Genomic DNA, 27,109 nt, shown 5'->3' on the forward strand with positions numbered 1-27,109 from the left:
CAATTTCAGAAGATAAAATCTTGAAGGGAAAATGTTTATATTTTTTGTTTTTAATTTCCTCAGGGAGAACCTTCCAAGTCGTTTCAAGTTTAAGGAATATTGTCCCATGGTGTTCAGAAATTTAAGGGAGAGGTTTGGGATCGATGATCAGGATTACCAGGTACATGGGTAGGGATATTAATGACTGATTGCTTTTGGACACCTTTTTATAAGTATGCTTTCTCTTAATGTGTTATTTCTGGCTGTTGCATTATCAGAACTCTTTGACACGCAGTGCTCCTGTAAACAGTGAAAACCAGGGGCGGTTTGGATCTCGATTCCTTACTACGTTTGACCGGAGGTTTATTATAAAGACGATATCTGGTGAAGATGTTGCTGAGATGCACAATATTCTGAAGAAATACCATCAGGTAGCTGCTTTTGTTAATCTTTTTTCTTAAAATGAGCTCTGTTTTGTACTTGAAGCAAGCAGTCCTTTTCAGGCCAGATTTACATTCTGGAATAGTTTTTGCTAACTTTGTTACACACACCCATATTATGTAGCTGCTGAGACAATCCATTTCAGTAACTACTTCAAACTGGCTGCCTAGTGGGGGAGACATGATAGCTATGATCCCATGTGGGCAGCACAGTGGTGTAGTAGTTAGCACTTTCACCTAGCAGCAAAAAGGGTTTGAATCCCAACCACAACACCATATGCCTGGAGATTGTTCTCCCTGTGCCTGTATGGATTTCCGTCCGGTTACTCCAGTTTCCTCCCACACTCTAAAGAAATGCTGGTAGGTTAATCGGCTCCTGTCTAAATTGGCCCTAGTATGAATGTGAGTTGGGGACCTTAGGTTTTAAGCTCCTTGAGGGCAGGGACTGATGTGACTGTACAATGTATATGTAAAGCGCTGCGTAAATTGAAGGTGCTATACAAGTACCTGAAATAAATACTAAATGGTATTAAAAGCCAGATTGCCAAAAAAAGGCTCCTAGCAGTCAGCTAAAGGATTTTGCAGCCTTGTGTATACACAAGTGATGGCTGTTTGTCAGCTGTGAAGACCATATCCTGGCTATCTATCTCATTCTAGCTATGCTGTGCTAGTGCGTCATTTTGAAGCATGCTTGTAGCACAGATAGTGATTGGGTCCATAAGTCTAGACATTCTGAACCTTTGCCTCCAGTTCCTCTACTCTGATCAGGAGGCATTTGCCCAAAAGTAAATGGAAGGCACTGTGCATTCAGGCTGTGATCGGCTTGCCCCCTCTGACATTTACCAAGATACATGGCAGTACGCTGGCATCTCCAAGATACACGGCAGTAAGCATTGTGAATGTAAGATCCAGCTGCATTACCTTCTGTTTTTAAGCAATATAGAGGAGCTGGAAAGCTCTTTGACACAGAGCTTTAATGTGACTCGTTTTAGGAGCTTCAGCTTGTGATATACAATTTAACCTGTCCAATTATTTGTTAAAAAAAAAAAAAAAAAAGTTCTGTTCTTCGTAATCTGACATGCTCTCTTCTTGAATTTTTGAAGAAAAAAAGTGGGGAGAATGGATGGGGAGGAGGGAATGCAATGGTCCTTTTTACATGGAGATTGTGCAGAGCTGCTACAGCTCTATCCATATTCTCCCTGCAACAGTAAATCACTGTTAACCACTTAAGGACCAGCCTCGTTTTGGATTTTAGGTGTTTACATGTTTAAAACAGGTTTTTCTGCTAGAAAATTACTTAGAACCCCCAAACATTATATATGGTTTTTCTTCTAACACCCTAGAGAATACAATGGCGGTCATTGCAATACTTTTTTTTGCACCGTATTTGCGCAGCGGTCTTATAAGCACACTTTTTTTGGAAAAAATTCACTTTTTTGAATAAAAAAATAAAACAGTAAAGTTATCCCAATTGTTTTTTATATTGTGAAATATAATGTTACGCCAAGTAAATTGATACCCAACATGTCATGCTTGAAAATTGCGCCCGCTCGTGGAATGGCGTCAAACTTTTACCCTCAAAAATCTCCATAGGCGACGTTTAAAAAATTCTACAGGTTGCATATTTTGCGCTACAGAGGAGGTCTAGGGCTAGAATTATTGCTCTCGCTCTACCGGTCGCTGTGATACCTCACATGTGTGGTTTGACCACCGTTTTCATATGCGGGCGCTACTCGTGTATGCATTCGCTTCTGCGCGCGAGCTCGTCGGGACAGGGGGGTTTTAAAAATTTTTTTTTTTTATTATTTATTTTAAAATATTTTATTTATTTTTACACTGTTTAAAAAAAAAAAAAAATTGTGTCACTTTTATTCCTATTACAAGGAATGTAAACATCCCTTGTAATAGAAAAAAGCATGGCAGGACCTCTTAAATATGAGATCTGGGGTCAAAAAGACCTCAGATCTCATATTTACACTAAAATGCAATTAAAAAAAAAAGTCATTTAGAAAAATGACATTTGAAAAAATATGCCTTTTAAGAGGCGTGGACGGAAGTGACGTTTTGACGTCGCTTCCGCCCAGCAGTATCATGGAGACGAGTGAGCGCCATCTTGGCCTCACTCGTCTCCAGACACACCACGCAGAAGGACGCGATCGCCTCCGCCGCTACCGACGGCTCCGGTAAGCGGCGGAGGGCACCGGATCGCGGCGGGAGGGGGGCCCTCTCCCGCCACCGATAAAAGTGATCTCGCGGCGAATCCACCGCAGGGACCACTTTTATCTGAAAGCCGGCCGCCGCACGAAAACGGGGATACCGGGGTTATGGCAGCTAGCTGCTGCCATAACAACGATATCCCCGTTTAAACTTAGGACGTATATAGTCGTGCGGCGGTCGGGAAGTGGTTAAGGACCGGACCATTATGCTGCCTAAGGACCAGAGGACTTTTTCCAATTTGGCACTGCTTCGCTTTAACTGCTAATTGCGATGTCATGCAATGCTGTACCCTAACAAAATTTGCGTCCTTTTCTTCCCACAAATAGAGCTTTCTTTTGATGGTATTTGATCACCTCTGCCGTTTTTTTATTTTTTGCGCTATAAACGGAAAAAGACCGAAAATTTTGAAAAAAAAATGATATTTTATACTGTTTGTTATAAAAAAAATCCAATAAACTCAAAAATGTATTCGGCCACATGTCTTTGGTAAAAAAAAATGTCTAAGCGTATATTTATTGGTTTGCGCAAAAGTTATAGCGTCTACAAACTAGGGTACATTTTCTGTAATTTACACAGCTTTTAGTTTATGACTGCCTATGTCATTTCTTGAGGTGCTAAAATGGCAGGGCAGTACAACCCCCCCCCCCCCCCCAAATGACCCCATTTTGGAAAGTAGACTCCCCAAGGAAATTGCTGAGAGGCATGTTGAACCCATTGAATATTTATTTTTTTTTGTCCCAAGTGATTGAATAATGACAAAAAAAAAAAATTAAAAAAAGTTGTCACTAAATGATATATTGCTCACACAGGCCATGGGCATATGTGGAATTACACCCCAAAATACATTCTGCTGCTTCTCCTTAGTACGGGGATACCACATGTTTAGGACTTTTTGGGAGCCTAGCCGCGTACAGGGCCCCGAAAACCAAGCACCGCCTTTAGGATTTCTAAGGGCATAAAATTTTGATTTCACTCCTCACTACCTATCACAGTTTTGAAGGCCATAAAATGCCAAGATGGCACCCATTTGAGAGGCATGTTGAGTCCATGGAATATTTTATATTTTGACACACGTTGCGGGAAAGTGACAATTTTTTTTTTTTTTTTTGCACAAAGCTGTCACTAAATGATATATTGCTCAAACATGCCATGGGCATATGTGGAATTACACCCCAAAATATATTCTGCTGTTTCTCCTGAGTATGGGGATACCACATGTGTGGGACTTTTTGGGAGCCTAGCTTCATACGGGGCCCTGAAATCCAATCACCGCCTTCAGGATTTCTAAGGGCGTAAATTTTTGATTTCACTACCTATCACAGTTTTGAAGGCCATAAAATGCCAAGATAGCACAAAACCCCCCCAAATGACCCCATTTTGGAAAATAGACACCCCAAGCTATTTGCTGAGAGGCATGGTGAGTATTTTGCAGCTCTCATTTGTTTTTGAAAATGAAGAAAGACAAGAAAAATGTAATTTTTTTTTTTTTTTCTTTTTTCAATTTTCAAAAGTTTGTGACAAAAAGTGAGGTCTGCAAAATACTCACTATACCTCTCAGCAAATAGCTTGGGGTGTCTATTTTCCAAAATGGGGTCATTTGGGGGGGGGTTGTGCCATCTGGGCATTCCATGGCCTCCGAAACTGTGATAGGCAGTGAAGAGTGAAATCAAAAATTTACGCCCTTAGAAAGCCTGAAGGCGCTGCTTGGTTTTCGGGGTCCTGTACGCGGCTGGGGTCCTGTACGCGCCTAGGCTCCCAAAAAGTCTCACACATGTGGTATCCCCGTACTCAGGAGAAGCAACAGAATTTATTTTGGGGTGTAATTTCACATATTCCCATGGCATGTTTGAGCAATATATCATTTAGTGACAACTTTGTGCATAAAAAAAAAAAAATTGTCTTTTTCCCGCAACTTGTGCCACAATATAAAATATTTCATGGACTCGACATGCCTCTCAGCAAATAGCTTGGGGTGTCTACTTTCCAAAATGGGGTCATTTGGGGGGGGGTTTGTGTCCTGGCATTTTATGCACAACATTTAGAAGCTTATGTCACACATCACCCACTCTTCTAAACACTTGAAGACAAAGCCCTTTCTGACACTTTTTTTGTTTACATGAAAAAATTATTTTTTTTTTTTTGCAAGAAAATTACTTTGAACCCCCAAACATTATATATTTTTTTTAAAGCAAATGCCCTGCAGATTAAAATGGTGGGTGTTTCATTTTTTTTTTTTCACACAGTAATTGCACAGCGATTTTTCAAACGCATTTTTTGGGGAAAAAACACACTTTTTTTAATTTTTAATGCACTAAAACACACTATATTGCCCAAATGTTTGATGAAATAAAAAAGATGATCTTAGGCCGAGTACATGGATACCATACATGACATGCTTTAAAATTGCGCACAAACATGCAGTGGCGACAAACTAAATACGTTTTTAAAAGCCTTTACAGGTTACCACTTTAGATTTACAGTGGAGATCTGCTAAAATTACTGCCCTCGATCTGACCTTCGCGGTGATACCTCACATGCATGGTGCAATTGCTGTTTACATTTGACGCCAGACCGACGCTTGCGTTCGCCTTTGCGCGAGAGCAGGGGGGGACAGGGGTGCTTTTTTTTTTTTTCTTTATTATTTTTTAGATTTTTTTTAATTTTATTTTTAAACTGTTTCTTTCATTTTTATGGTTATCTCAGGGAATGTAAATATCACCTATGATAGCAATAGGTAGTGACAGGTACTCTTTTTTAAAAAAAAATTGGGGTCTATTAGACCCTAGATCTCTCCTCTGCCCTCAAAGCATCTGACCACACCAAGATCGGTGTGATAAAATGCTTTCCCAATTTCCCAATGGCGCTGTTTACATCTGGCGAAATCATGAAATGCTCGTAGCTTCCGGTTTCTTAGGCCATAGAGATGTTTGGAGCCATTCTGGTCTCTGATCAGCTCTATGGTCAGCTGGCTGAATCACCGGCTGCATTTTCAGGTTCCCTGTTGGAACAGGAGAGCCAGAGAAAAACATGGAAGAAGGTGGGGAGGGGGGGGGGGGCATTCTCTCCCACTGCTTGTAAAAGCAGTCTACAGGCTAATTAGCCACTAGGATTGCTTTTACATGAAAGCCGACCGCTGGCTGAAAAGAATGATACCAAGATGATACCTAAACCTGCAGGCATCATTCTGGTATAACCACTCAAAGTCCAGCAACATACCAGTACGTTGCTGGTCCTTGTTGGGCATATATTGTAAACTTTTTTTCTTTCTCGAACATCACGGGACACAGAGCCACAGTAATTACTGATGGGTTATATAGGGTATCACTGGTGATTGGACACTGGCACACCCTATCAGGAAGTTCAACCCCCTATATAATCCCTTCCCTTGCAGGGATACCTCAGTTTTTACGCCAGTGTCTTAGGTGATGGACGTGTAAAGATGTCCTGTGCTGAGCTCCAAAGGGAATATCCTATATCCTATACTGGGGCAAGCCAGGCGAACCGGATCCATTCAAAGTGTCCTTTCTAGGCCGAATTGGATGGTACCCGGGCCTCGTGTCCGAAGAAACAAGGTTTTACCTGTAATGCTTCTCTTTTTAGAGAGCTGGACCCCGCATATTAGAAAATGGTTTTCTAGCCGGGTGCTTTACGGGCCCAGAACTGCAGGATCCCCCTATTCGTAGGGGGCCCCAGTCTCTGACGGTTTTTTCAAACGGAGCCCACCGTGAGAGGTGAAGATTGGGTCTGTGTAAACTGAACCCTGTGGCTGGATAAGGTAAGAGGATATTCCACAGAATTTTCTAATTCTAGTAGGTTTCTCCTTTAAGGTAATTGCATGCTATGCCTATTGTGACCACCGGGGGCTGCCAAGAGCACAAACCTTCACATGCTGGATTGTCTGTCTCAAGTGTTTATGCTGCACGTTTTTCACAGCGTCTCAGGCCGGCTGCAAAGGTAGGATGGATGGGGGGATTTCTCAGGTTTGAATGTTCCCCCCCCCAGGCTAGAGAGAGGCCACAGGTTTCTAGAAGGTGGTTATACCGCTCGGGCACCGCTGCCTCGGCCGCCATTTCCGACCATTGCCGTTTAGGCAGGTCTTCACTACCAGCTTCTCTCCCTCCTCCCCTCCCCCAGCCTTCCTCCATAGTATTACAGGAGAGTCGGCCAGCGCGGGAAGCGCTCGTTTTTTTCAAAATTCGAGGGGGGGGGGGGGGGCGGTAGAAGGGGGGGGGGGGACGTCAGCACAGTTGCTTAGACTCCCACTCAGGCCAGCTGCAGGCTATTAAGGCACTCTGTACAGTTGCACACAGCCTTTGGAGAAACACAGAGCTGACAGTCGCATGTAAGGTGGGACACAGGCATTCTTCTAGGCAGCATTTACTGAAGTAACACCAGACTGAGCATTGGGTAGCAAGGCTTTTAGCCAGACTACATCGCTCAGCAGTCAATGTTCATTTGTATACCTCACACCTTGTTGCTTTGCACTATGGGTAGAAGAGGTTCAAGCACCCCAAGAACCAGAGACACTAGGGGATCTCGTTCAGGTTCTGAGGGCCCCCTGTCAGCAGCATCCTCCCCCCCTGAAGGGCCAGGGACGGCTAACCAGGGAGAGCCTTTGGGGTCAGGGGCTACACCTGCTTCTGGCACTTCAGCCCCTGTATACATTACACAAGAGGTTTTTTTCCTCAACCATTAATGGTCTAGAGGAAAGATTAATGGCCGTGATTACGTCTTCACTCAGTAGAAGAAAACGCACTAGGCCTTCCTCTGTTCCCCAAGACCCTCAGGAAGAGGAGTTTTGGGATAAAGGAGATGAGTCCCTTTCAGAGGATCGGGATGGGATGGATAATTCCTCTTCGGAGGAATCAGGTGGAGAGGGACCCTCTGCGACTTCCCAAGAGGAGAAAGTCTTAGTGCAGATCCTTACTGGATTGGTCCGCTCCACACTTAAGTTGCCCGTACCTGAAACTGCTAAAGAATCCTCTTCTGCTTTGGGGTCACTGAAACGTTTCCAAGCAGCACAGGCTTTTCCTGTTCATAATTTACTTGAAAAGCTCATTTATTCTGAGTGGGATCACCCAGACAAGCGTTTTTTTCCGCAGAGAAAGTTTTCAACACTTTATCCGATGGAAGAAAAGTTTATTAAAATGTGGGGAATACCGGCCATTGATGCCGCCATTTCCTCCGTAAATAATAGTCTGACTTGTCCTGTAGACAACGCTCAGATGCTCAGGGATCCTGTAGATAAAAAGATGATATCCCTATTGAAGGATGTTTTTTCCTTAGCAGGTTCAGTGGCTCAACCCGCAGTAGCAGCGATTGGAGTCTGTCAATATTGAGAGACCATGTTAAGCAGGTCATCAAAGTATTACCTGAACAGGCCCAGGGGTTTGCTAACCTTCCAGCGGCCTTATGCTTTGTGGTTGACGCATTAGAGATTCTATCGTGCAAACCTCCCGTCTTTCACTGGGGTTGGTGCATATACGTAGAATCCTATGGTTGAAAAATTGGTCAGCCGAAGCACCATGTAAGAAGCTGCTGGCTGGGTTTCCATTTCGTGGTGCAAGGTTGTTTAGAGATGACTTGGATAACTATATCAAGAGAATCTCTTGTGGGAAAAGCACTCTCTTACCTGTCAAAAAGAAGAGCAAGCGTCCCTCTTTCAAACGGACTCTTTCCCCAGCGCCGGGGGCTTCAGCCTCCCAGGCAGTCTCGACGGCCGCCTCCATCTGGGTCCAGAGACAAGAGTCAACCCCAGGGACAAAAGAATTCCTGGGGGAAGAAGCCTAATAGGCAAAACACTAAGACCTCTGCATGAGGGGGCGCCCCCACTCACTCGAGTGGGGGGGGGAGACTGCAACAGTTCTCAGGGCTCTGGCAGGAGGATTTCCAGGACAGATGGGTAATCTCCACGGTAACCTTAGGGTACAAGCTGGAGTTTCAGGAATTTCCCTCTCCTCGGTTCCTCAGATCAAGTGTCCCCAGAGAAGAAGCAGTCGCTCCTTCTAGCGTCAGAGCGACTTTTGTCGCAGGAGGTCATTATGATAGTTCCCGCAAAGGACCAGGGATTGGGCTTCTATTCCAACCTTTTTACGGTCCAAAAGCCAAATGGGGATGTCAGACCCATTCTGGATTTAAGGGATCTGAACCGATTCCTAAGGATTCAATCCTTCCGCATGGAATCAATTCGGACAGTAGTTCCCACCCTGCAGGGAGGAGAATTTCTGGCATCGATAGACATCAGAGATGCATATCTGCATGTGCCCATTTTTCCTGCTCATCAGAAGTTTCCGCGCTTCGAGGTAGGAGGGCGCCATTTCCAGTTTGTGGCTCTGCCTTTCGGGATAGCCACTGCACCTCGAGTTTTCACAAAGATCTTGGCTCCTCCTCTGGCCAGATTAAGGGCTCAGGGTATAGCTGTCATAGCATACCTAGACGACCTGCTCTTGATAGACCGGTCGGTAACCTCTTTGAATGGAAACTTGAGGACCACAGTCAGGTATCTAGAACACCTGGGTTGGATCCTCAACCTAGAAAAGTCTTTCCTAAAACCAGTAAGAAGACTGGAGTATTTAGGTCTGATTATAGATACAAGCCAGGAGAAAATATTTCTACCCCAGGCAAAGATCGCTGCTTTAAGAGAGCTGATTCTGGCAGTCAGGACCAAGAAGGGTCCCTCTGTCCGCCTTTGTATGAGGCTACTACGGAAGATGGTGGCTTCATTCGAAGCAGTTCCCTATGCTCAGTTTCATTCAAGAATGCTGCAACACAGTATTCTGTCGACCTGGAACAAGAAGGTTCAGGCATTAGACTTTCCGATGCACCTGTCGCATGCGGTGCGTCAGAGCCTCAATTGGTGGCTCATACCCGAAAACCTGCAGAAGGGGAAATCCTTTCTACCGGTTACCTGGACAGTGGTAACAACAGATGCCAGTCTGTCAGGTTGGGGAGCAGTTCTGGAACAGTCTGCGGTTCAGGGGATGTGGTCCAAGACCGACAGGACCTTACCCATCAACATTCTGGAGATCCGGGCGATATATCTAGCCCTAAAAGCCTGGACTATCAGGCTACAGGGTTGTCCGGTCAGGATCCAGTCCGACAATGCCACAGCAGTGGCTTATGTCAATCATCAGGGAGGCACCCGGAGCCAAGCTGCTCAAAAGGAGGTGGCAGGCGGACTATCTAAGTCACCAGCAGTTACTTCCAGGGGAATGGTCTCTGCATCCCGACGTCTTTTGGGCCATATGCCAAAGATGGGGGGTTCCAGATGTAGATCTCTTTGCATCCCGATTCAACAAAAAGATAGACAGATTTGTGGCAAGGACAAAAGATCCTCTTGGATGCGGGACGGATGCGTTGGTGATTCCGTGGCATCAGTTCTCACTGATTTACGCATTCCCGCCTATTCTGCTACTACGACTCCTTCGCAGGATCAGGCAGGAAAGGAAGTCGGTACTTCTGGTGGCCCCCGCTTGGCCCAGAAGGACTTGGTATGCAGAAATATTAAGGATGACGGTGGGTTCCCCGTGGACCCTACCGGTACGCCCAGACCTGTTATCTCAAGGTCCAGTGTTCCATCCTGCCTTACAAATGCTAAATTTGACGGTTTGGCTATTGAGACCCACGTTCTGAAGAGTCGTGGGCTCTCAGGTCCTGTCATATCTACCTTGATTAATGCAAGGAAGCCTGCTTCCAGGATGATTTATCATAGAGTCTGGAAAGCTTATGTATCCTGGTGTGAATCCAGAGGTTGGCATCCCAGGAAATATGTCATAGGTATAATTCTTGATTTTCTAAAATTAGGATTAGAGATGAAGCTGGCCTTGAGTACCATCAAGGGCCAGGTCTCTGCTTTATCAGTATTATTTCAGCGGCCACTTGCTTTGCATTCTTTGGTCCGAAGCTTTATGCAGGGGGTGATGCGTCCTAATCCTCCGGTTAAAGCGCCCCTAAACCCCTGGGACTTGAACTTGGTCCTGTCTGTGTTACAGAAACAGCCTTTTGAACCAATAAGTCAGATTCCTTTGGTCTTGTTGACAAGGAAGTAAATTTTTCTGGTGGCCATCTCTTCTGCTAGAAGAGTTTCAGAATTAGCAGCCCTTTCCTGTAAGGAGCCTTATTTGATTATACACAAAGATAAAGTGGTACTGCGCCCTCATCCTAGTTTTTTACCGAAGGTGGTTTCTGATTTTCATTTAAACCAAGACATTGTTCTGCCTTCCTTTTTTCCAGATCCCTGTTCTCCGGAAGAGAGATCTCTACATTCATTGGATGTAGTAAGAGCAGTTAAGGCCTATCTCGGGGCAACTGCTCAGATCCACAGACGGATGTTTTGTTTGTGCTGCCAGAGGGTCCCAATAGAGGACAGGCAGCGTCAAAAGCTACCATTTCTAAATGGATTTGACAATTGATCATTCAAGCTTACGGTTTGAAACAGAAGATTCCTCCGTTTCAGATCAGGGCACATTCCACAAGGGCTATTGGTGCTTCTTGGGCAGTGCATCACCGGGCCTCTATGGCTCAAATCTGCAAGGCCTCAACCTGGTCTTCAGTTCATACATTCACCAGATTCTATCAGGTGGATGTGAGAAGGCATGAGGATATCGCCTTTGGGCGTAGTGTGCTGCAGGCAGCGGTACAGGGTCCTCAGGTCTGATTGCACCCTACTTGGTCGTGGTCCCCCCCCCCTCAGGTAGCATTGCTCTGGGACATCCCATCAGTAATTACTGTGGCTCTGTGTCCCGTGATGTTCGAGAAAGAAAATAGGATTTTTTAAAACAGCTTACCTGTAAAATCCTTTTTTTTTCGAAAGGACATCACGGGACACAGAGGTCCCACCCCTCTTCTAATACACTATATTGCTTGGCTACAAAACTGAGGTATCCCTGCAAGGGGAGGGATTATATAGGGGGTTGAACTTCCTGATAGGGTGTGCCAGTGTCCAATCACCAGTGATACCCTATATAACCCATCAGTAATTACTGTGGCTCTGTGTCCCGTGATGTCCTTCGAAAGAAAAGGATTTTACAGGTAAGCTGTTTTAAAAAATCCTATTTTTCATGCAGCCTGTGGGCTGAACGAAAAAAAGATATTGATCGGTCGAAGCATGGGGGCATCCTCCCGCAAAAGGCAGGAACAAATCGCTCCTCCACCCACTGCTGCCCCCACGCTTCGGCATATATGCTGAAGTATGTAACTGTGGTGGTGAAATCACCTCCGACAGCGCTGGAGTCACGGCTTTATGTATCGTGGGAGCAAACGCTGTTGCTGTCAAGATAAATAAATCCGCGCTGCAACTGAATGGCGTACCTGCTAAGCAAATGATGGTTAACAAAAAAACAAAGTAACATTACAGTATAACAGTAAGACTTACCATACCTGCAAAGCAAATACAAAAAAAAACATAGTAAAAAATAAAACATTTAACGCAACCTGTGCCTACCTAAAATATATATATATGCCGAAGCATGGGGGCATCCTCCCACAAAAGGCAGGAGCAAATCGCTCCTCCACCCACTGCTGCCCCCACGCTTCGGCATATATGCTAAAGTATGTAACTGTGGTGGTGAAATCACCTCCGACAGCGCTGGAGTCACGGCTTTATATATCGTGGGAGCAAATGCTGTTGCTGTCACGATAAATAAATCCGCGCTGCAGCTGAATGGCGTACCTGAAAACAAAAAAATGGTTAAAACACAGTAAACTATAAAAAAAATTACATACCTGAAAAGCAAACATGATAAAACATAACAACAATAAAACATTGCAGAATAGAATACAGTAAAAAAGAGCAGAACAATAGAGAGAAAATAGAGAGAGAGAGAACAATGAAAAGACAACTATTTTTGTTTTTTTTTATTTTATATTTTTTTTTTTTTTTACTTTTTTTTTTATAACTGTAACTTTTAAAACTGTAACGGTTCCAGGTTTGGGTCTCTCAAAATGCGATGGCATCTTGGGAGACCCTGTGAAAATGTGTCCTAGTCTGTGCAATGCTGTACCCTACGCTAAAACTCAACTAGTGTATGGTAGCGCTCAAAACATTCACCAATGCAAAGACCAGGATTGCCAGGACAGGAGGGACAATAATACCGGGTGTCACTCCTAAATCCGCGCTTTCTGCAGACACAACATTTTCTTTGGGGGGCTCGTTGGGTAGGGGTACTCGGGAGGACATATTGAAAATGCCTCTCATGCAGCCGGCTTACTGCATTTGGTTGGGGAAGGTGAGGTGGAGCACCGTCTGGAAACAGAAGGGCTCTGACGATCTCGTCCTGGAATGTAAGGAAGGATCCAGTCCGTCCTGAAGCTCTGTATAGCACATGAGCGTTCAGCAAAGCCAATTGAAATAAATAAACAGACACTTTTTTGTACCAGCGTCTGGCCTTACGGGCAACTAGGTACGGCGCCAACAACTGGTCGTTGAGGTCCACCCCTCCCATATTTTGGTTATATTCGTGGACACAGAGGGGTTTCTCCACAACACCAGTCGACGTAGTAATTTGGACCGTCGTGTCTGCATGAAGGGAGGTGAGAACGAAAACATTCTTCTTATCCCTCCACTTCATAGCGAGCAAATTATTACACTGCAAGCAGCCTAAGACGGGAATCTACAAGCCGCTGGGGAAAGCCCTGGCGATTAGGTCGCACGGTGCCACATGCTCCAATCTGCTGATCAAACAAGTGACTAAAAAGTGGCACGTTCGTGTAATAATTGTCCACGTACAAGTGGTACCCCTTTCCGAATAAGGGTGACACCAAGTCCCACACTATCTTGCCAGCACTTCCTATGTAGTCAGGGCAGTTTGTCGGCTCTACGTGACTATCTTTGCCCTCGTAAACCATAAAACTACATGTATAGCCTGTGGCATTGTCACAGAGCTTATACATTTTGACCCCGTATCTGGCACGCTTGCTGGGAAGGTACTGTTTGAATGACAAGCGGCCAGAAAATTTAATCAGGGACTCAACGCAGACAACTTGATGGGGAGTAAACAAGTCTGCAAAACGTTGTTTGAAGTGGTTTACGAGGGGCCGAATTTTGTAGAGCCGATCGTATTCAGGGTCTCCACGAGGACGACAGAGTTCATTGTCTTTGAAGTGCATGAACCGCAAAATCTGCTCGTATCGTGCCCTGGCCACGGAGGCAGAGAACACGGGCGCATGGTAAATTGGGTCAGTGGACCAATATGACCGCAACCTACTCTTTTTATTCAAGCCCATGTTGAGGGAAAGGCCCAGAAAGAGCTTAAATTCGGAGACCGTAATCGGTCTCCAATCTCTGGCAAGGGAGGACTGGGGATTAGCGGCGATGTGTTGACCAGCGTATAAATTGCTTTGGTCCACAATAGATCTTCTGTGAAAAACAGTGAATAAAAATCCAGTGGCGTAAAATCAACTGTTTCCACCTGAATTCCGGGTTGGCCAGTGAATGGGGGAAGTACGGGTGCTGCAGAAGTGGTGGGTTCCCAATTCGGATTGGCGAATGCAGCAGGAAGGGCACTATGGGCACGACGGGCCTGTGTTTGTCTTCTTGGTGGCAGCAGGACACTACTAGTGCTTGCCACCTCGCCAGCTTGAACTGCACTTATGGGACTCGCCACGTCACCAAGTGTTACTGCAGTGCTGGATGTACGACCAGGGTGTACTAGGCTCCTGATGCTTGCCAGTTCACCAGAAGGAATAGCGGCGCTAGTACTTCTCTGCTCCATACGAGGGACCTGCGGTTCTTGCACTTAAGGACAGAAGAAGATTGGGGTCTGGTACGCCTGACCTTAGCCGGGACCACAACTCCATCGTCAGAGCTATCTGTCATGGAGCCGCTGTCCTCTACAGGATCGTATTCTGAGCCTGAATCTGACAGATGAGTGACTTCCTCTTCACTATCTGTCATGCTCAGAAACCTGTAGGCCTCTTCACTAGTGTACCTTCGATTTGCCATTTTGGGCTCTAAATTTAGGGGTACACTAGTGAGACTCACAGGCAAAAAAGCTCCTGACTGTCAGCGACTGTATCAAAACGCTACCAAAAAACTGTTAGCGATCGCAGGGATCAGGCCTGACTCTGCGAACGCTGCAGTTATGTGTGCTTAGTGTTTTGTTAGTGTCACTGATCGATACTGCACTTGGGTGGGCTGGGCAGGGCTGGGCCGAGGGGCAAAACGCAGGTGGTAGCAGGTATCTGGGCTGATCCCGCTAACACTGTTTATGGGAACCCTAAACTACTGGGGACGCTAGTATAGATCTGATCGGATCAGATATCGATCCGCTCAGATACTATAGCACTAAGGGAGGTGTATGCTGCGTGCGTGGGTGTTAGTGATACTGGCGCTAACCTGACGCTGCCTGGGGCGACGCAGACCTTATCTGACCCTAAAAACTTAACTTATATCACCGCCGGGCAATTAGGGGGTTAAACCTTTATAAGGTAATAAACGGCGGGTGCCCTAAAACTATAAAAAAACTAACCAGCATCACCCGTAACACTTATACGGTGATCATATAGGGGGCAATCAAGGGGTTAAAACCTTTAGTAGGTAGTATATGGGGGTCCCTGTCGCTATAAAACACTGACAGTGAACCTATATACTTACCTCCCTAACTAGCGTCACCTGTGTCACTAATACAGCGATCAGAAAAACGATCGCTTAGCGACACTGGCGACGGGGGGTGATTAAGGGGTTAACCTTTATTAGGGGGGGTTAGGGGGGTACCCCAGACCTAAAGGGGGCTAACCTAACTGCCCTAACACACATAACTGTCACAAACTGACACCAATGCAAAAAAAAAAAAAAAAACTGCTATTGGTGTCAGTGTGACAGGAGGTACAGGGGGGTGATGGGGGGTGAAAAGTGTGCCTGGCGTGTTCTACTGTAAGTGTAGTGTTGGTGCACTTACTTGGATGTCTTCTCTCCTCGGCGCCGGAACGAAAAGACCGGCTCGAGGAGAGGTGACATCACTTCCTCTCCCTCTGTTTACATTACATAGGAAGAGGAAGTCTGTCATTGGCCAGGAGCGATCGCGAGGGGGGAGCCACAAATGAGTGGCCTCCCCCTCACCTTTGATCACCCCTGACCTCAATCCGACCGCCGCAGGCACCGGGGGGGGTCCGATCGAACCCCCCACCCGCGGGAAGGCAAGGACGTATATGTATGTCCTTTTGCCTGCCTGTGCCGCTCTGCCGACGTACATCATCGTGCGGCGGTCGTCAAGTGGTTAAAGTGATATAATAGATCACTATTAGAAGTGATTTGTTGCTGCAGAACTACATAGGGGTTCTAATGTGTATAATGTATATGCCCAAACAAAGTCAGCAGTTGTCTCTCTGTATTTTTCTAGGTGCTCACTACATGAAAATAAATATAAAATGTTCAATTAACCACTTCAGCCCGGACCAGTTGGCTGGCCAAAGACCAGAGCACTTTTGCGATTCAGCGCTGCGCCGCCTTAACTGACAATTGCGCAGTCGTGCGACGTGGCTCCCAAACAAAATTGATGTCCTTTTTCCCCTTTTTTTTTTTTTTTTTTTTTTGAGCTATAAACAAAAAAAGAGCGACAATTTTGAAAAAAAGCAATATTTTTTACTTTTTGCTATACGGTAATATCCCCCCAAAAATATATAAAAATAACAATTTTTTTCCTCAGTTTAGGCCGATACGCTCTCTTCTATATATTTTTGGTAAAAAAAAATTGCAATAAGCGTTTGGCTTGCGCAAAAGTTATAGCGTCTACAAAATAGCGGACAGATTTATAGCATTTTTATTATTAATTTTTACTAGTAATGGCGGCAATTTTTATCGTGACTGCGACATTATGGCGGACACAGCGGATAATTTTGGGACTATTGACATTAATACAGCAATCGGTGCGATTAAAAATGCATCGATTTTACTGTAAAAATATCACTGGCAGTGAAAGGGTTAACACTAGGGGGCAGTGAAGGGGTTAAGTGTGTCCTAGTGTGTGTTCTAACTGAAGGGGGATCGGGACTGTGCAGGGAAGATAACAGATTACTGTTCATACTCTCTATGAACAGACTATCTGTCACTTCACCCCTCAGAGAACCGGAAACAGTTCCGGGTTCTCCGTGTCTCAGCGGCGATCGCGGGAGCCCGGCGGTGATAGAGACTGCCGGGCATTCGCATCGGCTCGGGGGGCGCACGCGCCTCCTAGTGTCCAAAGGGCAAAGCGACGTTACATAACGTTGTTTCACCCAGCCGTGCCATTCTGCCGCAGTACAACTGTGGTGGCTGGTCGGCAAGTGGTTAAATAGGCAACCCACAGGTCTTCAGCAGAATGTGGAATCTTATTACCTTTCTATTTTTTTTAAATCAGAAAGTTTATTAGAAATAAACAGTACAGCAATCCAGGACAGAGCAATACATTTCAATGTGCACATAGAAGTCTATTTTTAAAAAAAGAGAGAGGATACAAACATTGTAATGCCATCTAACCCCTCTCCAACAGGACATCTCCACAGTGAGACACCTGCTAAAAAGTTAAAATGCATCTTAGAGGTCAACTGTAGCAAAATAGAATACTGTAGAAAGATTCTCTGGTATACAGGGTTGAGTCCAGGGATATTGAGCCTTGGTCCCCATAACTTTTACCGGGGCAGCCCCTGCTTTGGTAAAAATGACTTTCGAGTAGTAGTGAATTACCTACGGAGTTTACCCAACACTTATGTGTAGGGCGATCAGAGGATTTCCAAAGTTGTAAGATTTGTTTTCGGCATGGAAAAGGGCACGACCTATGGCTATCCTGGGACAGTCTTCCTGTACTATCTTCTCAAGAACACTTAGAAGACCGCAACTGGATATTTACCTGAAACCCCGTATTCAGGGTGTCCAGTACTTTCCTCCCAATAATGATGGAACTTTGGGGGACGCCAAAGCAAACAAATTCCCCATTGTCTTTTACATCTTTGGCAGTTTGGCTCCACACTGTTCCCCATCTTGGAGCCAGAGGGGAGTATAATAAGACCTCAAAAGAATGTAGAGCTCAGAGAGTTTCTGGGACACATTAACGTGTTACTAAACCCAGGACCCTACATTCACTATATCTGGTCTTCCACAGTACACAGAACATGGAAATGCAACCATTTTCAGTAAATATAATCTGCTAAATACCTTTTCTCATCAGCAGTATATAGCAGTCTTGTAACGTCTATCAGTGTCTGGTTAAAGCTTGTAGGAGGAGTTTTCATACTGCACTGGCTCTCCTTTCCTGATGCAGGGCTCCTGACCTGTCTGTACAGTGCTGATTGGCCCTGTGCTGATCACATGCACTCTCATGCCCGGCTCTGTGATGAATCGAGCAGACACAAAGCCGCCGCACACAGCGGGAGGACATCGCAGGTAAGGCTGAACCGATTAATCGATAATAAAAATTGTTTTCAACGATTTTCATTATCGATTAGTTGGTTCGCACCTTCCTCCCTGTCCGTCCGTTAAATAAATCCTCCTGTTTACAAGGCGCAGCCGTATGTGACCAGGCCCATCCGTGCCTCTCCTCGCTGACCTCAGCTCCCCACTGATCTTCTCAGCCGCGCCTGCTGTTGCCTCGAGGGAACAGAGAGGTGAGAAGCAGCTGTGAGAAGAGCCGATATGCACACTGACTGTGAAAGGTAGCGGCTAATATAACAGTAAAATCTCAGTACATGCACAGTACATGAATTTTTATGACAAGTGCCCCATCCTAACTCCTAAGTATTCCAGGGGGGTGTTGGGGTGCCCCATCATTGGTGTTCGGGGGGAAGGGGGGAATAGTGCCCCACTGGTGTTCCTGGGAGGGGGAGGGGAATAATGCCCCATCATTGGTGTTCCCGGGAGAAATAGTACCCCATCATTGGTGTTTCTGGGAGGAATAGTACCCCATCATTGGTGTTCCCGGGAGGAATAGTACCCCATCATTGGTGTTCCCGGGAGGAATAGTACCCCATCATTGGTGTTCCCGGGAGGAATAGTGCCCCATCATTGGTGTTCCCGGGAGGAATAGTGTGCCCCATCATTGGTGTTCCCGGGAGGAATAGTGTGCCCCATCATTGGTGTTCCCGGGAGGAAAAGTGTGCCCCATCATTGGTGTTCCCGGGAGGAAAAGTGTGCCCCATCATTGGTGTTCCCGGGAGGAAAAGTGTGCCCCATCATTGGTGTTCCCGGGAGGAATAGTGTGCCCCATCATTGGTGTTCCCGGGAGGAATAGTGTGCCCCATCATTGGTGTTCCCGGGAGGAATAGTGTGCCCCATCATTGGTGTTCCCGGGAGGAATAGTACCCCATCATTGGTGTTTTATCCTGCAGTTTGAGTGTAACAGTCAGTTTTTTCATTATTACTTTTAAATAAATGGAAAAATGGCATATTAAATTTTTTTAAATGATTTTATCTGATTAATCGATTATGAAAATAATCGTTGCAGCCCTAATCGCAGGATCCTGGGGACAAGGTAAGTAAGCTGTACCTGGATCCTGGGATGCAATCCCGAGTGTGGCTCAGGGTTACCACTTTTGGTACTGAAAATCCACTCCGAGCCACACTTGGGAATACCGTCAGGGATGGTTAAGGAATTCTGTTAAAAGCATATTGTAACAGAGAGGTTAAATCTTTGGAACTTTCACCTGATTGAATTCAGTTGAAAATAGGCGTAGGAGACCGATGCCACCCGCCCACCTCGCCTTAAGCCTTTTTGGCACATTTCAATTGTATTTAAAAGAAATGCATATGGGTGGGCAAGAATATGTGGCCTGAAGGAAAGCAAAAGGTAGCAATACACCATCTTTAAAAATCTGTGACATGTACTGTGTCCCATACACCTTCCAGTCGGCACCATGGTGTAGTTTAGCTACCTCCACATTGTTACCATCATGCCATAGTGGACTATATTTCGTAAACCCTTTAACTTAGTCTTGTTCCATATTATTTGAGTGATGCTATGTGTTGGAAAGTGCTTGTTTGGTTTAGCAAAGCTTAGGGCTTTGAGACCCTCTAAGACTGAGATCCTCTGCAGTGTGGGCAAGTACAATGCAGTTTGTAGGTGGAATTTGAATTTGAATGTGTAGTGGCAAACACCGGGCCTATTAAGTGCTGTAATTAAGCCAACACATAATCAAGCCAAGGATTGGAGAGGGCCAGGCCCCCCTAGTCCTTAGGATGTTGCAATTGCTCTAGCTTTATTCTTGGTAGGTGATTGCCCCACAGCAGAAATTGAAAAATTTGAATTCACTACTCAACAGTGTAATGAAACAGTACAGATTTTTAGAGGGATTACAGTAGGCGAATTACAAAGTTGGTAAGGGAGTTGTGGCATTAGTATCATCTTGATCGCATTTGTCTTGTCTGCAACTGACAGCAGTAATTTATTCCAGATTTTTATTTTATCTCGGAATCTGTTCAGCAGAGGGGAAATGTTCAAGGGGATAGGAAGTTGCATAAATTCCCAGCTATTTAAATTTAGCAATAATGGTTATAGGGCAGGAGGGAGCAGTTGTGTGGCATTGAAGTGCAGACTTCATCTAATTGATAACCCGAAATATTGGCCAAATTTGGATATAGTGGACATGAATGTTTGTAATGAAGAGGTTGTATACCCCAGCATCAAAAGCATGTAGTCTGCATACAACATGATTTTTTTTCATGTATATCCTAATATTTAAATCCCGTGATATGAGGTAGGTCCTAATAGGAGCTGCTAATGGCTCAATGGCCAGGACAAAAAGTAATTGTGATAGGGGACAACCCTGTCTTGTACCTCTACCAAGGGTGAACGTCTCTAAGGTCCTGTCCGCTAGACATATGGAAGCACATGGTTCACGATATAGGGGACGTACCCAAGAAATAAACTGTGTTCCAAATCTGGCCAACTCCTGCCACAAATGGTCCCAGTCAATGCTATGGAATGCCTAATTGACCTCAAGGGACAGCAAGGCTCTACTGCTCATGTTATCCGCTGGAGTTTGCATGTTAATAAAGTCTCCTCAAATGAACTGCTGTTGATTTTCGGGGCATAAAGCCTGCTTGGTATTGATGCATAACCGACAATATAACTTCATTCAGTCCAAGAGCCAAAACCTTTGCCAGGATTTTAACATCGGTTTGTAGCAAAGAAATTCGCCTATACAAGCTTGGGTCTGGTTGGTCCTTGCCAGGTTTAAGTCGGAGAATCACCAGAGCCCGTGACATGGATGCAGGAAGGCATCGTACTACAAAGGAGACATTGAGCACTTTTTTAACCATTGCAGCAAGAGTACATCCCCAATACCAGCTATACACCTTCATCTGGATACTGTCATTCCCCAGGGCCTTACAGGTAGGGAAAGAACCAGCCGCTTTCTGAAGATCCTCCAATGTGATAGGAGCATCCAGTTGTTTGCATTGAGCTACTGCTAAAGTAACATGAGGAAGTAGGAGGTATGAGTGGCATAATAGACTTTACAGGCCCAGGAATACTGCAAGCAGCACGTAGCCTCTTCAGTTGGAGTCTCCTGTAAGCCAAACTATGGCACTTTCAGAAGCAGGAGGATATCATGGTATGCTTCAAGGAGTTATTCATGCCTCTGGCATTCCACGAGATTATGGGTGTAGACACAGAGCTATGGGAAGTAATCAATGCTAGGAGAGTTCCTGTGGACAGTTGAGTAACCGCTCCACATCGGGTGGATATGCAGTGGAAAACTAAAGGAAAGATTGCATATGTATGGTATATAATGGCATAAGTTCCTGGATTAAGCCAAAACTGAAATTGCATACTTAAAAAAGGACAACTGTTCTGTAAAAACTAGGTAAACTGTCACAAACAGTCGTACAGGAGATCTTGAGGACAGCTGTGACATGTAGCCATCCTCAACCAGAACAGTTAATGTGCCCATAGAGAAAAAAGGCACGATAGGGGAAGCAATCATCTCCTTGTGTATCAATCCTCTTCTCCTGTCGCATGGCGTTGACTAAAACTATTCTCATTCCAGTCAAGTAAGGAAGTGGTCTCTGCCACTGATTGAAAAGAAATGGGTTTGACTACTTGGGATGACTCTGTTTAGCAGGGGTATAACATGGCGTAAGAGTTGTAGATGATGTGCTCTTCCACGTATATATCAACAAGACGTTAGGGACAATAATGCCGTGGTGTTCAACCACCAGGGATAAGTGCTTCCACCACCAAAGGAGAGGGGTAGGTACTCTTACCAGAAGACGTGGACACACACGCCAGCGGCGGTGAGTCAAACAAGCGTATAAGGATATCCGAACTCCCAAGATGAACGGAAGAAAAAGTTCAGGCACACCTGCTCGGCAGCAGGATGGACGGACAAAACAGAAGACAACCACAATCTGAAAGTGTGGTGTCTATATAGAGAGTTCTCCAACAATGGATCAGAATACTCATGAAAAACCAAAAGAAGGCTTCCACATGGTATAGATCAAAATTGTCAAGTGAATTTATTGATAAAAAAAAATACAAACGTTGTAGGGGAAGTATGCAGATAAAAGTTTATAAAATTGCATGAAAATTAGTGCAGTATGTATGGCTCAGCAGACAACGATCCGGCGCGTTTTGTCCTATGGGACTTCTAGTATTGTATTTTTAAAGAAGAAAGTAAAGTGGGAATGGAGCTGAAGGAGGGGTATGCTTTGGACCCCTTGACAGGTAAAGGAGGTTTTGGATTAGATGATGGCACTAGCAGTAAGGTGATGAGAGCAGTGGGGTCTGTACTAATAAGCTTTCAAAAAGGTGGTGCATTAGTATACTAGTCTTCTTTTTTTTTTTTTTTTTTCATTGATCATAAAATAGTGACACTTTTCTCATTTTTACAACAGTTTATAGTGGAGTGTCATGGTAACACTCTGCTTCCTCAGTTCCTTGGCATGTACCGGCTAACAGTTGATGGAGTTGAGACCTACATGGTTGTCACAAGGAATGTGTTCAGCCACCGTCTTGGGGTTCACCGCAAATATGACTTAAAGGTATAGTGCCACTATGTAATTACTACCTCCTCTGTGCGGCAAGTATTGTGGCCCTCTAATCTTTTTTTACATTTTGTTCCAGGGCTCTACTGTGTGCAGAGAAGCCAGTGACAAAGAAAAGGTATGTTTTCAATGGTTATTTACCTGAGATGTATTGTGCAGTGTTCTGCAGGAGATCATTCCACCTGACTCCAAATTAACTACTAGAACTTTAGTGCATGCTTGGTAGTGGATTACTTCATTGGCAAGCCCTAATGAGCAAATATTCCAATCTGTCACTAGGTTCATAAACGCTGACTTCCTGGCCTTGCTCCCAGGATCTAATGTCAGCCCTCCTGATACACAGAACAAGATCAGCTCTTAAAGTGACAGCTGAACCCTGCAGATCACACCTAGAGAGCAGCTCCTGTTACTGAGCATGCTATGGTTGTACTCCAACCCCACTGTCTGACTAATTCAGCAGAGGCTAAGGCACCACAATTCAGTGCTAAATCTGTAGCACCATGTACAAACCTGTCTACTGCTACGATGTCAAGGAGCTAATGTTCAAGATCAATCCCACAAAAGCTCATAGTAGAATGGGATCTAAATGTAACATAAATCAGCCTTCAAAATTTCCACAACGCCTGCCCCAGAGGTTCTCCCCCCAGTATATAGATTGCATTCATATTTTTGCCACCCAAATGCATTATTTTACATTTTTCCACATTGAACCTCATTTGCCATGTAGTCGCCCACCCCATTAATTTGTTCAGGTCTTTTTGCAAGGTTTCCACATCCTGCGGAGACGTTATTGCCCTGCTTAGCTTAGTATCGTCTGCAAATACAGAGATTGAACTGTTTATCCCATTCTCCAGATCATTTATGAGCAAATTAAATAGGATTGGTCCCAGCACAGAACCCTGGGGAACCCCACTACCCACCCCTGACCATTCTGAGTACTCCCCATTTATCACCACCCTCTGAACTCGCCCTTGTAGCCAGTTTTTAATCCATGTATTCACCCTATGGTCCATTCCAACGGACCTTATTTTGTACAGTAAACGTTTATGGGGAACTGTGTCAAATGCTTTTGCAAAATCCAGATACACCACGTCTACGGGCCTTCCTTTATCTAGATGGCAACTCACCTCATAGAAGCTTAATTGATTGGTTTGGCAAGAACAATTATTCATGAATCCATGCTGATTACTGCTAATGATATCATTCTTATTACTAAAATCTTGTATATAGTCCCTTATCATCCCCTCCAAGAGTTTACATACTATTGATGTTAGGCTAACTGGTCTGTAATTCCCAGGGATGTATTTTGGGCCCTTTTTAAATATTGGTGCTACATTGGCTTTTCTCCAATCAGCTGGTACCATTCCAGTCAGTAGACTATCTGTAAAAATTAGGAACAACGGTCTGGCAATCACTTGACTGAGTTCCCCAAGTACCCTCGGATGCAAGCCATCTGGTCCCGGTGATTTATTAATGTTAAGTTTCTCAAGTCTAATTTCAATTCTGTCCTCTGTTAACCATGGAGGTGCTTCCTGTGTTGTGTCATGAGGATAAACACTGCAGTTTTGGTTACTGAAGCCCCCCCAAGTTCACTCCCTATATAACCCCTCCTACCAGGAGCACCTCAGTTTTTTCGCCAGTGTCTAAGGTTGGTCACAAATGAAGATGTGCTCTGAGGAGCTCCAGGAGGGATCCTTGCTGGATCTAAATAGCCTCCACAGACTGGATCCATCCAAAGTGCCACTGAGGCCAAGGTGGATGGTACCCATGCCTCGTATACGAAGCACAAGGTTTTGCCTGTAACGCCTCTTTGCAGGGCTGGACCCAGAGTTTTGGTCATGCCTAAAGTTTTTCCTGGCGGGGTGCTATTACAGGTCCAAGGGAGTGGTACCCCGATAAAAAGGGACCCGGTCCTTAAAGGTTTGCTAACACAGCCCGCCGTGATGGGTGATAGTTGGATCTGTTAATTCAGCAGAATCCTGCGGCGGGGTTAAGGTAAGGGAAGAAGCATAGGAACTATAAGTCCACCTATGGTTTTCTTCTTTAGGGAAAAATGTTGTCGTGCCTTAATTCTCTACTAGAGGGAGTATGTGCTCATACCTTAATCTGTTGTCTTCACTTCAAGCTCAGTGTCAGTCTGTGTGGCTGCAGCAGCTTGCACAGGGGTCCACATTTTCGGTCCACATGTTTTTTCCTGTGTTGGGTCTGCAGACCCGAAGGCCGCCCGCGTGCGGGAACGTTTTTCAAACGAAGGGGGGGGCGGAGTCTAGGCGCGGTGCCGTGTGTAGGATGAAGGCGTCCATGAGGACGTACAGCGCAAGCGCAGGCTTAAATCAACTGGAGCACCCTCTCCTCTGCTGATAGCGAGAAGTAAGCCTGACTACACCTGGGACACAGGAGTGGTGGGGAACGTTAAGTGCTGCAAAGGCGTTCCTAATATGGAAAGGACATTTTTCCGAGCTGAACTTAGACTGAACTTGGATAGCGGCATTATACTGTCAGACTATTCAGCAATTAGTGCATTTAAATAGTGCCTCTACTTTTTGTGCTTAGGACTGTCTGCCAAAAAAGACACCACAAAAACCTCATAAAAGGTACCAAATATTCCACCTCCAGGCGCTGTGAACTCCAGCTGTGCCTCCACACTGTCCTCCTAGCCTGAAATACATACCAGTTGGGGCAAGCCAGGGTGAGTCTTTGGAACAAATTGGTGGTGCAGCTGCTTCTCACATCTCAGCCCCTGTATACATGACTGAAAATGCCTTTTCCTCAGCCCTGCAGGGCGTAGAGGGAAGATTATCGACTTTAATTGCATCCTCCATCCAAATGGATAGGAAGCGTGTTAGATCCCCCTCCCCCACCTTAGACCCTTTGCAAGGGGAACAGTGGGTACAGGATGAGGTGTTACCCTCAGGCGATCAGGTGGAAAATCAAACCGATTACTCCTCTGTGGAGGAAACAACGGTAGATGAACCCTTTTCAGCCTTGCAATCAGAGAAATTGCTGGTACAATCTCTTACAGAGATGGTTCGTTCCACTTTCATGCTACCCCTAACGGAGTCAGCTGAAAGTTCGGTTTCTTCCTTGGGTTCCTTAAAACCTTCACAGCCTTTGCATGCGTTTCCTGTCCATGCATTACTAGAAAAGCTTATTTATGCTGAATGGGATCACCCGGGTAAGCATTTTCTCCCTCCAAAGAGATTCTCAGTTCTCTATCCCATGGAGAAGAAATTCACCAAAAAATGGAATGTGCCAGCATTTGACGACGCGATTTCCAGTGTGAATAAGTCTAACTTGTCCAGTAGACAGTACACAAATGCTTAAGGATCCAAAAAATAGATTGGAATTCCAGCTAAAATCCTCTTTTTCTTTGGCAGGTGCCGTTACTCAGCCTGCAGTCGCTGCAATAGGCATCTGTCAATCCCTAAAAGACCAATTTAGACAGGTCCTTAAAGAGCTTCCTGCACAGCAAGCCCGGGATTTGGCCGAGCTGCCAAGAGCATTATGTTTTGCCATAGACACCATTAAAGATTCTATTCACCAGGCGTCCCGCCTTGTGCTAGTACACATGCGAAAAATCCTGTGGTTAAATTGGTCAGCCGAAGCACCATGCAAAAAACTCCTGACTGGTTTTCCTTTTCATGGGGATCGGCTATTTGGGGATGATTTGGACAAATACATCCAAATGATTTCCAGTGGGAAAAGTACTCTTTTGCCAGTCAAAAGAAAGAACACCCTTCATTTAAGCGGGCTCTTTCTCCAGGGCCAGGGGCATCTGCCTCTAGGCAGTGGCGATGGCCTCCGCTGTCAGATTCCAGAGGAAAACCTCAAGGTCAGGCACATAAGAAGGCCTGGGGCTGTAAACCTGCAAAACAGAGTTCTAAAGCCTCATTATGAAGGGGCACACCCCCTTGCCAGGTGGGGGGGAGGACTTCTGCAGTTCTCAGAAGTCTGGCAAGAGGAAATTCAGGACAGATGGCTCATCTGTCATCTGGCAGATATTCCATCCTACCTTATGAACTCGAAATTTAACAGCTTGGCTATTGAAATCCACATTCTGAAAAAAGTGGGCTTTCCGAGTCAGTTATCTCTACCTTGATTAATGCAAGGAAGCCAGCTTCCAGAACTATATATTATAGAGTCTGGAGGGCTTATGTTTCCTGGTGTGAGTCCAAGGGTTGGGACCCTCGGAGGTATATCATAGGCAGAATTCTTGTCTTTCTACAATTAGGGGTAGAGATGAAGTTGGCCTTGAGTATTATTAAGGGCCAAGTCTCAGCTTTATCAGTCTTATTTCAATGATCGCTTGCGTCACATTCTTTAGCCTGGGGTTTTACAGCTGAATATGCCGATACAGCATATTCCCTTAGCCTTTCTGACAATGAAGTTACTGTATTTGGTTGCTATCTCCTCAGCAAGGAGGGTTTTCGGAATTGGTTGCTCTTTCTTGTAAAGAGCCATACTTTTTTATTCACAAGGACAGAGTGGGGTTGCGCCCTCGTCCAGGTTTTCTGCCAAAAGT

The 27,109-nt window shown here is 45.2% G+C and overlaps 1 protein-coding gene across 3 annotated transcripts in view; it reads left to right on the top strand.

The window, feature by feature from the left end:
* PIP4K2B (phosphatidylinositol-5-phosphate 4-kinase type 2 beta) overlaps nucleotides 1–27,109 on the top strand; it is a 183,806-nt gene that overhangs the window by 87,025 nt on the left and 69,672 nt on the right. For all 3 annotated transcript variants that reach the window (XR_012236918.1, XM_073608267.1, XM_073608268.1), the window contains exons 3-6: nucleotides 64–160; nucleotides 258–410; nucleotides 22,438–22,584; nucleotides 22,667–22,705. Coding sequence is in view for 2 of the 3 variants with exons in the window: in XM_073608267.1 (XP_073464368.1) it covers nucleotides 64–160; nucleotides 258–410; nucleotides 22,438–22,584; nucleotides 22,667–22,705 (436 nt within the window). In the remaining variant the exon portion in view is untranslated. The remainder of the gene's footprint in view (nucleotides 1–63; nucleotides 161–257; nucleotides 411–22,437; nucleotides 22,585–22,666; nucleotides 22,706–27,109) is intronic.

Source organism: Aquarana catesbeiana, linkage group LG12, assembly GCF_042186555.1.
Source record: "Aquarana catesbeiana isolate 2022-GZ linkage group LG12, ASM4218655v1, whole genome shotgun sequence".
NCBI classification, from domain to species: Eukaryota; Metazoa; Chordata; class Amphibia; order Anura; family Ranidae; genus Aquarana; species Aquarana catesbeiana.